The following is a 12,937-nucleotide window of genomic DNA, read 5'->3' on the forward strand; positions in this document are numbered from 1 at the left end:
AACTAGACGTATCTCTTGCCCCATCTATCAAGTCGGTCCCCAAACTTGTCATTAAACCTTCAGCTTTTCTCCATAAATTACAGTTCATCCTGTACCAGTCCACACGACAGTTTATTCCTAGAACACTGATCCATTATTCCATTACAAACCTGAAACCCATCCATGGCTCCTTGTGGACTGCAGAACAAAGCACAGACTTCTCAGCAGGGCATACAAGAGTTTTTGCAATGTGCCTTTGCCTTCTATCTCTGCCCTGCCACACCTGTGAACCCCTCATGCCCAGAACCCATTCAGGGACCCTCTAGGAGTTGTGGAGCTTCTGAGCTCCTGGGATAACTTCAAAGGACACAGATTATTTGTCATTTGATAGGAACGTAGTCATTATGTTGGATCCTGCATCCTCCTAGGTTCTAGGAAACATGCAACTTAGAGGTCCAGAGGCAGCTCAAAGAGAGGTTTTCAGAAAGTCATGAGACTTCTGTAGCTTCCTGTTCCTCTCCATTTCCTGATCTCACTCCTGCTAGTTATTCAAGCCAGAAAAGAGACAGAGGTTAAAGCTCCTGATGTTATTTATCCAAGGTCCTCATCCTTTGATGTGGCTTATAGCATCACCATAGGGTTCAATTTTATACTTCAAAGCAGAAAGTTCCCAAAACTGTGCAAGGCATCAGGGTGGTTCCTTTCAGTAGGAGGAGGGCGGCTGGCAGAGCTGCCAAGAGCACACCAACACAATTGGTTGAGGCAACAAAAAGAAAAAGATCCATCAGTCCATTGTGCAAATGTGGGACTGTACTTAACTCTTACGATTTCAGATGTCTTGGCAGAGGAAGGAGAGTAACTCTTTAGAAACTTACCTGCCTGCTTATGTTACTAGCTCTCTTTATGATGAATTAGGTGGTTCTTTGATATACCCAAGGAGTTCATTCTGTAGATTTGTTCCTTTGTCCCTTTGCATGCATGTCATTCCATCTTTCTAGAATGTTCTCCCTTTCCCATTTTCTGTCATGTGAATCCTATCCATCCTGCAGATCCAGTTCAAATCCACCTGTCCCATAAATCCAAACATATGTTCCTTCTGCCCCTGTTCGCCATCACATTTGATCACGTAGCTGGCAGAGCACTTCCCACAGCATATTGCTGTTGGTCTCTTGACATCTGCTTCACATCTTAGACCACAGGGTGTGGTCCAGGCCATCTCTCACCTTGGAATTCCCAATGCCTAGCAACATGCCCTGATTGTAGCAGCCACTCAGGAAATCCTTATCACACTTTTTAAACTTAGCTGTTGTGCCCTCATAAAGTTTTGTTCAAGGACATAATCATTTTTGACAGCTTTGATTTAATACATGATGCATAATTTGCGTTGACATAACCATGCACAACCCTTCATTAAGATGCAGGTGACAATGAAACAGGACACTTCAGGTCTCTCCACCTCTCCTCTCTCTGTTAAAATGATGGCTTTGTGGCATCACGCTGAGTTACCTGAAAAATCCTGCCAAGGGAAGATCTTAAAGGAGAATTGAAGGAAGCTCATCCTCCATTTGAGACATGGACATAATTAGATTGATTAAGAAAGACAAAACTAAAGGGTGCTCCAGACACAGAGGTCTTGAGGGACAGGACACTGCCTTATTCATTTCTGAGTCCACCCAATGCATAGGAAAGACATGGGGCCTTTGCCCTCTCATCAAGGTGCTATCCACATTTGTTGATATCACTGTTGAAAGTATACATTAATGAGTTGTTTTGGCTTAAGAACTCAATAAAAGTATCTTCCATAGTTGCTCAAATATTTCTAGAAGTTCTTATTGGTCTCTTCCACCCATGCAGAAACTGTATCTTTCTGTGATAGGAGAGGGGGCAGCCAGTTGCTACAAGTCACACATACAGGGACATGACTGCATGCGGCTGTCTTTGGTGCCACTTTTCAGTCGTGAGAATTTGAACAATTTACATAAGCTCTGTGAGCTTCAGTCTCCTCACCTGTAAAGTGAGAATTATGATTCCCCTCGTGGCCAGGTATTTTGAAAATTGTAAGAGAAAAAGTATATAAAATCAAAGTACTGCCACCAAGTAGGCCTTGACAATGCCAGTTTTATTCTTTTTCCCCACTGGGTAGTCAGAATCCAAACCTGCCATCCAGAGTGATACAGTGCGATGCTTCTGTAAGGGAAAGAGGCTGGGAAGGATCTCAAAGAAGGCTAAAATCTGGCTAAGCCAACTGACCTGTGGGGGCCATGCTAGCCATGCCAGTATTCCAGCTCGAGTGCTGCCAGCCTGGCCTTTTGAACAGCCACGTCTTGTACAAGGAGATTGATCTTGTCCTGGGGTGGGTGGTGTTGTGGCAGACAGTGTCCAGGGCACCTGGAGATGCCCACTGAGGCTCCTCAGAAGAGTGGATGCTTGTCAGGAAAGTGAGGCTTAGTCACATGGATGAGCTCTGAGCAAAAGGACACGAGATGCAGAGCACAGAGGCCCAGGAGGATCAGGAAACAGCCTTGGGAGGCACAGGTAGATGGTGAGATGAAGCATATGTTGGGTTTGGAAAGTGAAGGAGAATCTGACCCGCACTGGCCATGTGAGCTTCCCACTCAGAAAGGAGAACACCATTTGAGGGGATGGTGAGCCATGAAAGGCCGTCGAGTCCAGGATTGCCATGATGAGGTCTGTGTTGTAGAAATTCCAGAGAGAGAAAGACAGTGTGTGTTCAGTGGGGGGTTGGAGGCCACAAGCAGACAGAGCTGGTGGAAACTGTTCTAGAACTGGAAGAGAAAGAGCTCAGAAGGGGAGGGCTGCATGGATGTGAGCTCTCTGAAGGAAGTGGAGGCTACAAGTGTAGGGTGGCCTGTCTGTGGAACATGGGGAAGAGAACGGCAGCAAAGAAGAGATTGAGGGTTGTAGCTTAGGGCTGTTGTAAATGGTCCCCAAACGCCAGAGAACGGAGGTTTTGGGAGGTGGTGAGGAAGTGATAAGTTCTATTGGAGGCAATTGGACTTGAGTACAGCCTGAGGTCTCCAGACAAAGGTGCTCTGCTGCCATCTCCATCAGGAGACCCGTGAGCACCCGGGCCAAGGAAAGCCACCCTCCCACATTCCTGTTGAGTCTGACCACCTCCCCTCTCTCTGTTTCCAGTACTTCGTCTTCACTGGGGTGTTGGCCATGGTGACCTGTGCAGTGTTCCTCCGCCTAAACTCTGTCCTGAAGCTGGCTGTGCTGCTGATTATGATTGCCATCTACGCCCTGCTGACTGAGACCATCTATGCAGGCCTCTTTCTGCGCTACGACAACCTGAACCACAGTGGAGAGTAAGTGCCCACCATCACAGCTCAGAAAGCTCTCAACTCCTAGCAGGGAAATAGAGCCATTGGGAAAATTATTGAGATGGTGTCACCAAAACTTGGGGACTGTTGAATGTTGAGTTCTAGTTCACAGCTCAGGCATTTGCTGGCTGACAAGTCTAGGCAAAATCCTTAGTTTTCAGTTTTAAAGTTTGGGCTGAAGAGTAACTGAAGAGTAACTCCAGTCTCCTCCAAACCTAATAATTTATGACTCCTTCCAATTTAGCAGCTCCAAGATGCGTAGGGTCTGATTATAATTTGGCTGTGACAATATTAATAGTAGCAGCCACTGCACATCAAACACTTGCTACACTCCTTGCACTGTATTATTTGCAAAATACAGGAAAGCACAAAAAATAAGATCTCAGGCTCGATTTTTTGGACTTCTTGGGACAGAGTCAGAGATAAGGCAGAAAAGCCAGTGCAACTCCAGGACAGGGAAAGTGAAGGGAGAAAAGGTTGGGAGTAAAGGCAAGCCAAAACGGTATTTTGTGCATTGTGAGGATTTCATCATTGCACTTCTCCCTCTGTGTTGCAAGCATTGATTTTCTTGTCTTCCTCTTTCATTAGAGTAGGAGCTTTTGAGGGCAAGAGCCATTACTTGTGCTCGAATTTTGGCACATAGGAGAGTCTCTGGCAACAGGTGTCCAATTAAAAATTTGTTGAGTGAAACATTAAACAAATGACTGAAAGAAGCATTAGCTACTTGGGAATTATCTTCCACTGTTGACTCACAGCAAGCTGTGTCATCTCTCCACAACCTCTATGATTATTGCTCACCATCACCCTGAAACCAAGTATGTTCCCCATCCCGTAAGCACTTACATGTCCCACCTTTGCTAGGCCCTGCAGATTCACGAATGAATCAGACATTATTCTCATTTTCAAGGATCTTAGAGGCAAGCAGTTATAAGTAAGTGCATATAGGAAGGCATGGGAGCTACTGGGAAAGTATCACTAAGATGTCGATTGACAGCCAGTCTTCACCATTCACTGGACCAGTGAACTAGAGTGAGGCATTGAACAACTGAGCCTCAGTTTCTTCTTTCCTGGAATATGGCTAATAGTATCTTAATCGTTGAGATGACAATTAAAGAGGAACATGTATGTAAAGTGTTACTACAGATATGACGTAAGAACAGCACTTTGCAAATGTAGGCACTAGCAAAGCGACAGAATAAAGCATCATTCAAACTGGCTGGTTTATTTTGAGTTTCAAAAAGGGAAACAAGAGCTAATGGCTAGGGCAGCCCAGGTGGCTCAGTGGTTTAGTGCCGCCTTCAGCCCAGGGCCTGATCCTGGAGACCCGGGATCGAGTCCCACGTCAGGCTCCCTACATGGAGCTTACTTCTCCCTCTACCTGTGTCTCTACCTCTCTCTCTCTGTGTCTCTCATGAATAAATAAATAAGATTTTTTTTTAAAAAGTGCTAATGGCTAAACTAAGAATTTGGCATCAGATGCACAGTGGCTAAAGCTCCGAACTTGGCGCTTGAGATGTAAATGTTCATCCTGGCCCCGATAGAAATCAGTGGTATGAGCTTGGACCTCAGCTGCTCCCTGGTCCTCAATCTTAAATCTATAAAATAAAAGCCACGCAAGGGCTATCAACATTGTCTATTATATACATAATGTGGAATAGAATGGATCCACCCAAACTCGCTTTGTGAAGTATTTAATTACATGGAATTATTTTCATAATATATATACTAAAGTACAGAAGTAGGTCTCAAAAATAGTAGGAACCATAGAATCCTAAATGTATAAACATATTTTTGCATGGAGGAAAAGGAAATGACATTTAGTTGCCTCCAAAATATTTTTTAAAGATTTATTTATTTTAGAGAGAGAGAGGAAGACCTGGGGTAGGGGCACAGGGAGAGGGAGAAAAATCCTCAAGCAGACTCCGCCTGAGTATGGAACCTGACAGAGGCTTGATCCCAGGACCCTGAGATCATGACCTGAGCCAAAATCAAGGGTCAGACGCTCACCCGACTGAGCCACCCAGAATGCCCCCTCATTAGCTCCAAAATATTAACCACTGTTTTGTCTGGGTGGTAGGCATAAGAAAAGTCTTTATTTTCTTATTTGTAAATTTATATTAGCTTCCAAATTTAACACCATTAGCATAAATACTTCTGTAATGAGTAACACTCAAATTAAACATTAATTTTTATGAGACATCAGATAGGATGCTCTCTAAAGACTGTTAAAGCTTTTGAGAATTAACATTATTCTACATGTATTTTCACTTAATTATGTGCCTTTCTATTAGCAAAGGGAGATGGTCCTATTAATTCCATGATTTTATTAGTATAAATAAATTAGTCAAAATGTCCCTGGTTTTAAGTCTCTGCCACTCATTATCAAGGCAAGTGTTATAACTTCATATACATTTTGGTCATTTGGGTCCCTTAGAAGTTCTTCAAAGAATCACAGAAGCTACCGGGGAAAAAAAAAGTCCTTCTAAACTCAAATAACAATCATTTTTGTATATTCCTTGGCCTGACCAACTTGCTGTGCATATTTTGCAATCTTGACTCTGGCCCTCATTTTTCCATGTGAAATAAATAAATAAATAAATAAATAAATAATAAATAAATAAATACTAAGAAACCGTTCATAATCATTTTCTCTTACTTTTCCTCTGAATCTAGCCAGCTCCTTATTTGTGGTCGACCACTGCTTTCAAGAGATATTTGTGTTTTTTCTCTTGAAAGTGTGCTATACGTGATAAATTGCTGGCCTTACAAAGGTCTTTGACATCCCAAAGGAAAGGATGTCAGAAGTGCGTGGGGAGCAGGAGTTCAGGCAGGGCGCACTCAGGAGGAGTTAAATTCAGGATGTCTCCCATTCAAATGAATCTATGCAAAGAAGGGATTTGTTTAAAGCATCACCACCAGGTGCAGTAACAGATGCTGGCAGCTTTTAAACCAGGTAGCTAAGCAAGATATATGCCCCACACCTATAGAGCCCATCCTACCTTTAGGAAGTCTTATCACCCTTGAAGACTCAGCCCTGTGTTCTCAGGACACCCATCCTGGGTTACTTTCTCGTCCCGTGTATTCCCATGGCAACAACGATGTAGTTTAACAAAGGAGCGTATTGTGTTACGAACTGATCTCTGTGTTTGCTTCTTTCCTTTACTGGACTGTTTTGAAGTCAAGGACCATGTGCCTTCTTCATTTTCCATATCCCAGCATGTGCCCGACACACAGTAGTGCTCAATAATTGTATCACTGGGACCACAGACAGCAGACACAATAATGAGGACCATCTATTATTAGCATCTTATCTCTGAGGAAAAACAGATGGAACTAGGAATTCACAAATCTGAATCTTGTGCCAGCCCACAGACATCCTGGCCCCCTGGGTCCCTGTAGGCACAAGAGCTCCCCAGGAGAAAGCACATTTCCGTTCCTGAGTTCCTGTCCCATCTGCCCAGCCCAACTGGGCCCCGCCCTGGATCAGCTGGGAGGGTCTTTTACAGAAAGTTAGGCAAGAGGCTAATCTTGGCAGCTGGGCTCATGCCCCCACTGCCTGAGCCCAGGGCTACTCCTGCTTATCTCCAGTAAGGAGAGGAAAAGGAAGGCCGGAGACCTGGGTGCCACAGTATCAGTGTTCACACACACACACACACACACACACACACACACACACGCCTCCCTCTACACACTGCATCTCATCTCTGAAGCCCCCCTGTGTCCTCAGGCCTCATCAGAGTTAAGTCACTCCTGAGTATGTGCATGTTTGGAGTTGTGGTTAGGAGACAATAAAACAGAGAGTGGCATGATCTGGTTTTCATGACACAGAAGATTCTGGTGACCATGTAGGAAGTAGATAGATGGTGAAGGGCAATGCTGGGGGTACTGGAAGTCATGGTGGCTGGACTCAGGTTTTAGAGGTAGAGATGGAGAGAGTGGAGGACTTGGGGGGTAATTGGAGTAGAAGAGCAGACAGGATTTGGATATTGAGGTGGTGAGGGCTGACTCCTAGGTTTGCCTTTGTACTTGGCTCAAGTACCGGGGTGAGTGGCTGAGGGGGGCATTGGCTGAGATGGAGAAAGGAGGTGATGGAAAGCAAGTCTCATGTCCCCAGAAACGATTTGTCTAAAACATTTTTATCCTGAGTGTTCTTCATTAGCCAGTGGAAGCCTGTCAAGGTGACTCTCTATTGCCACAAATCCCCTCTGTCCACTGCCAGAGATCACAATATAATTCCTTAAGATGACAGAAGAGGAGGACTTAGGTGGTTCAGTGGTTGAGCGTCTGCCTTTGGCTCAGGTCGTGATGCCAGGGTCCTGGGATCGAGTCCTACATCAGCTCTCCACAGGGACCTTGCTTCTCCCTCTGCCTGTGTCTCTGCCTCTCTCTGTATGTCTTTCATGAATAAATAAATATTTAAAAAATAATAAAATAAAATTTAAAAACCACACTTTTGCCACTGACCATCTTCAGTTGCCCCTGGTTTGGTCTCCTGGAAGAGCTCAAGACAGGCCAGACCAGCAACACTTCACCTTGTGCCCCAACAAGGACTGTGAATGGAGCATTTTGGCGGGGGGAAAGGTGTCAGTCCAGAAGGAGATGACGCACAGAGAACAAAGACTTTATTAAAAGATACGAGAATTGAAACGGGGATTATAACAGTGCCTGACTCACAGAACTGGTATAAGAATTTTAAAAATTGATAGAAGAATTAAAATAGCCCCCAATTCATAGAATTGATTTAAGAATCTAAGTGAAAGCACTTAGAACAGAGGTGGCCATGTCATCAGCACCATGTACCTGTCTCTGAAGGAGAATAGCATCTAAAGAGAAAGGAAGGGATCCTTGTCTTCACACGGATTTTTGTGATGAGAAAGTTTCAAAGCTCTTTGAAGCCTAGAAGTGTCCCACAAAGGGAAAACATTGTTATCAATGTGAGTGCGCTGTTGAGACACTAGACTCTAGCATCAGCCACCAGGTGTGACCTCATACCCTTGAGAACCAGCTGATTTCTGAATCACCCTATGTGGGAACCCTCAGACAGCATCCAGTGGGTGCTCAACAAATATTTGCCCCTTTCTGTTTTCCCCTCTCCTTCCTGAACCCGGTCTCCTATTGAGTCTCCTTGGGGTCCCTCATGGTTATAACCGCACCACAACTTGCCTTTCTTCTTCCAACAGAGATTTTCTGGGGACCAAGGAGGCGTCGCTGCTGCTAATGGCCATGTTCCTCCTTGCTGTGTTTTACCACGGACAGCAGGTAATCTGACATTTTGCTCTAACCCCCTCGGCTACATGGTGTTTCCCATTGCCCTGAAACCAGCCTGCGAGGCCTCTGCTCTTCCATGCAGCAAATGACCACCAGCTCCCTGCAGCAAGTTGCAATTCTTAATGAATCGATTCCTATTAAGAACCACCTAAAAACAAAAACAAAAACAAAACCCTAGAGAAGATGATTTGGCAAGCCAGGTAGTTTTAATGCCTTTCCAGTAGATCTCTTTCAAAGAGGTCATTGTTACGAGGAAGGGGTGGGGGAAAGCTTTCAATTTATGCCTGAAGCAAACCGAGATCTCTCCCAATTGCATTATTGCCTACATAAAATCATTGCTGGAGAAGTTGTGTGCTGTGCTAGGTCAACATACAGGTCTGAGGATCAGCTGGGCCCAGGTTCCAGTCCTACCTCGGACTCTCGGTTTGTCGCCTTAAGCAAGTCGCTTGTCTCCCTGAACTGAGATCAGGTCTAAATTAGGATAGTAACACCTGAATGGGGCTGTTTTGAAGAATCATTTGAGATTCTCAGGTGCAGCATTTTGCACACTGCCTTACATAAGTATAGGAAGTGCTTCATTACTTATTTGTTTAAGCAGATAAAGTGCCTAAAGTGTATTGATGCCACTTGCCTATGAGCCTCTACTCTGCCGGAGTCTGGGGTGGGCGCTGTGGGTGGCTCTGTACAAAACCCCATCCCTGACCCCAAAGGTTCCAGTCTCCTGGAGGAACCCTAAATGATGGGATGAGGGACCTGCTATGTGTAGATCAGGCTGTCTGAGGACTTCATGAGTTGGAAGGACAGGAAACTATTCTGCATGGGGTGTGATACCAGGCTTTGCCCCAGGGGGTGAGGAGGTGGTTACCTGCTGTAGCCAGTAGGACTTTCCATCCATGCAGACTCAGACCATGATGCTGCGGTGTTCATCAGCTGGGGTGATTTTCTCTCCCTGCTAAAGCCAGGCCCAGCCAGCTTCACTGCCCTGGCCTGGATCCTGGTCCATCTTTCTCTGGTCTGCATGCATTAAAAAAAAAAAAAAGTAACCAGAAAAGGGGAAAAACAAAACAGGAAGACTCTCAGCTAGAGCAAAAATAGAAACATAGCACTGAGAAATCACCATGGAAACGGGGAGGTAATAAACCCTGAGAAACCCTGAAACAGCCCCAAACCCCTAGAACCTAGAAATGCATACAAAGTTATATGTAATAAGGGGGATGGTAAATGTAGTCAACGTGGAGAAAGAGAAATATAAAGACTTGACAAGGGGGAAGAGTTAGTGTATATCAAGCTCCTACCATGGGCCTGGATTATCTGATGTCATCCTCCCAACGACCCAGAATGGTAGTTAACTACCAGTCTCATTTTACAGATGACGAGAGTCATGCTACTCATCTAGTCAGTAGGAGGACCAGATTCAAATCCAGATCTTTCTCCAGAGCCCACCCTTACCACCTCTCTAGAGTGGAGACAGAAAGAAGTTAACATTCTTAACCTATAAGGAGAAAAGGATGATAGTTGCTGCTTGGAGTTGGAGAAGCTAACACAATGGCCCAGGACATTCAATCTTGCAGTGTGTCATTGATTTGGTTTTTAATGTGAGCAGAATTTATGGCAAAACACTGAGCCAAATGTCAAAACCTAGCCACCTCCAGAACTCCTGTAGTTAGATATTTCTGGCTATCTGTCAGAGCTGGGGTCATATATTCCACGTCTTTTTTTATTTTTTATTTTTTTTATTCATGAAGGACACAGAGAGAGAGAGAGGCAGAGACACAGGCAGAGGGAGAAGTAGGCTCCCTGCAAAGAGCCCGATGTGGGACTCGATCCCAGGACCTGGGATCATGACCTAAGCCAAAGGCAGATGCTCAACTACTGAGCCACCCAGGTGCTCCTCTTCCGTCGTTTCAAGGAATTTTATTTTGTGCCCTGGCAATGCCTTTTCTCAATACCCTTTTAACATTCTGACTCAATGTATTTTATTCTCTGGTTTTCCTGGGAAACAGACAACCTAACCATGTTAAGGTTATGCATAAAGGAAGAGTATATTCATGCATAGTGAGGATCTGAGTGTTGAAGTGACATCTGATATTTCTCCTTCTAATTTTTAACTTTCAAAAGGCTCTAAAATGACATAACCACATCCCCTAATAGTAGCAGTTACAAGTCTATAGGCTCTGATGTTGGGGAGAAGTATTCAAACCCCAACTCCGCCGCTTAGTAGATACGCGACCTTCAGCAGTTTACTTAATTTTCTGAGTCTCACTCCTCTTGCCTGTAAAATAGGTGTGCTAAGAACAGGTTCTACTTCATAGGGTTGTTACAAGATTATATGAGAATGTTACAAGATTATATGAGAAATCCCAGTAGTTTGCACACAGAATACGTTTTCAAAAGTTGTAAGCTATGAATGTTTCACTTGGAAAACAGATCTGCCGCTGAGAAAACAGGAAAAGTATTACTATACATCTGGTCCCAAGTCACTGAGGCCATAAAGCCAATAAGGAACACCAGATAGCAACAGGAACCCAAAACTTCCAGGTCTCTTTTGTCTCCACACCTGTCCCTGTCCCTCTCTACCAGAGGAGGCTTTTGGTGTCACTTGCATCACTTCTGCATCGTCTGTCTACAGCATTTGTCAGGCTCCTGTTTCTCTGAACCCAGTCTGTCCACTCCTGAGTCTGCTACCTGCTTCTACCAGTTTTTCTTTGTGACTCAGTGGCCCTAAGTTTTTTAAAAGGTTGGATAATGCCCATCGCTACATGGTGCACAGCAGCAGCCTGGTAATTAGACATCACCAGAGGGACAGAGGGAGTTATACAAGTGAACAATTGGGAAATTTCATCTTGCACATATGTGGAAGTGAGATGCCATCTCTTCCTCCTCCTCCAAGGCAGGTGAGCATTCTAAACATCGGAAAGAGAGAGCAGTCAGATGTCTGCCACCTTGCCTGGTTCCCTTGCAGCCCTGAGGGGTGGGCTTTGCCTCAGGGGCTCCATTTATGGCAGAGGAAGACACACCTATGGATGGGGACAGAGATTAAGTCTCCAGCCACTTACTTCCGGGTCAGATAAAGACAGGCATCAGGACTGTGTGACTTAGAAGGAAAGATCCAAGCATTAGAACTAAATATTCCTTTTTTTAGAGAGAGAGAAAGAATGAAATAGAGAAAGAGAGAGAGCATGTAGGGGGGAGGAGAGGGAAAGAGAGAATCCCAAGCAGGCTCCATACCTAGCATGGAATCCAATGTGGAGCTCAATCTCATGACCCTGAGATCATGACCTCAGCTGAAATCAAGAGTCAGATGCATAACCAACTGAGCCATTCAGGTGCTCCTGGAACCACATATTCTTAAATTTGAGTCTCTGCAATGTCCCTGGGAGGATGACTGACATTGAGAAACTCAAGGCCCAAGAGCCGCCATTTCTTTACTTGTAAGGAGAAAAGGATGATAGTTGTTGCCTTGAAGTTGGAGAATGGCTCCATGAGGTCAAGTACATATAGCACAGGGGTCAAGAGTCATAGCTTGGCATCAGAATGCCCTGACTTTGCCTTACTGTGACTCCATTTCCTCACCTGTGAAATGGGAATAATACAATATCTAATGAGCTTCAGTGTATAGGAAGTTTTTAGAACAGTGCCTGGTCCAAGGCAAGAGCTGGACCAGCATTAGCTCTCCTTATGTGCTAAGAGCCTGGCACAAAGCTTATGAACAATATGTGTTCATTCCTTTGGTTCTCTTCTCATAGAGCCACTTCCCTAATGGTTTGATGAAAATCAAGAAGGAGATTGCACTTCCATGTCAGTTAACATTTCTTGACCAAATGCTAAGGAATTTTCACTTTTAAAAATTCACTGCCTGGGTGGCTCAGTGGTTAAGCATCTTGCCTTGGCTCAGGGAGTGATCTTGGGGTCCGGGGATTGAATCCTGCATCAGGATCCCCACAGGGAGTCTGCTTCTCCCTCTACCTATGTCTCTGCCTCTGTGTGTGTGTGTGTCTTTCATGAATAAATAAATAAATATTGAAAGAAAGAAAGAAGAAAGAAAGAAAGAAAGAAAGAAAGAAAGAAAGAAAGAAAGAAAGAAACTCACTGCCCATGCCTTCCTTGTGCTGTCCACATCTGCTCTAACCATTGTGTTGAAATTATCTCTTTCCTTAACATGTTCCCCTGTCTCTTGTTTTTCTCCCTTGACCAATGAGCTGAGAGCAAATCAAAGGAAGAGTTTCACACATCTTCGTATGCCCAGCACCATGCTCATAGTAGGTGCTCTATATGCTAGACCTTTAGTAAGCTGGAAAGGCTACTTTCCTTCCCCAGACATTTAATAATAGGTGATGCCTCCCTGC

The 12,937-nt window shown here is 44.6% G+C and overlaps 1 protein-coding gene across 4 annotated transcripts in view; it reads left to right on the forward strand.

Moving 5' to 3' along the window:
* ADCY8 (adenylate cyclase 8) overlaps positions 1-12,937 on the forward strand; it is a 204,919-nt gene that overhangs the window by 168,286 nt on the left and 23,696 nt on the right. For all 4 annotated transcript variants that reach the window (XM_025993463.2, XM_025993464.2, XM_025993465.2 and 1 more), the window contains 2 exons: positions 3,136-3,308; positions 8,504-8,582. In XM_025993463.2, the coding sequence (XP_025849248.2) occupies positions 3,136-3,308; positions 8,504-8,582 (252 nt within the window). The remainder of the gene's footprint in view (positions 1-3,135; positions 3,309-8,503; positions 8,583-12,937) is intronic.

Source organism: Vulpes vulpes, chromosome 13, assembly GCF_048418805.1.
Source record: "Vulpes vulpes isolate BD-2025 chromosome 13, VulVul3, whole genome shotgun sequence".
Taxonomy (NCBI): Eukaryota; Metazoa; Chordata; class Mammalia; order Carnivora; family Canidae; genus Vulpes; species Vulpes vulpes.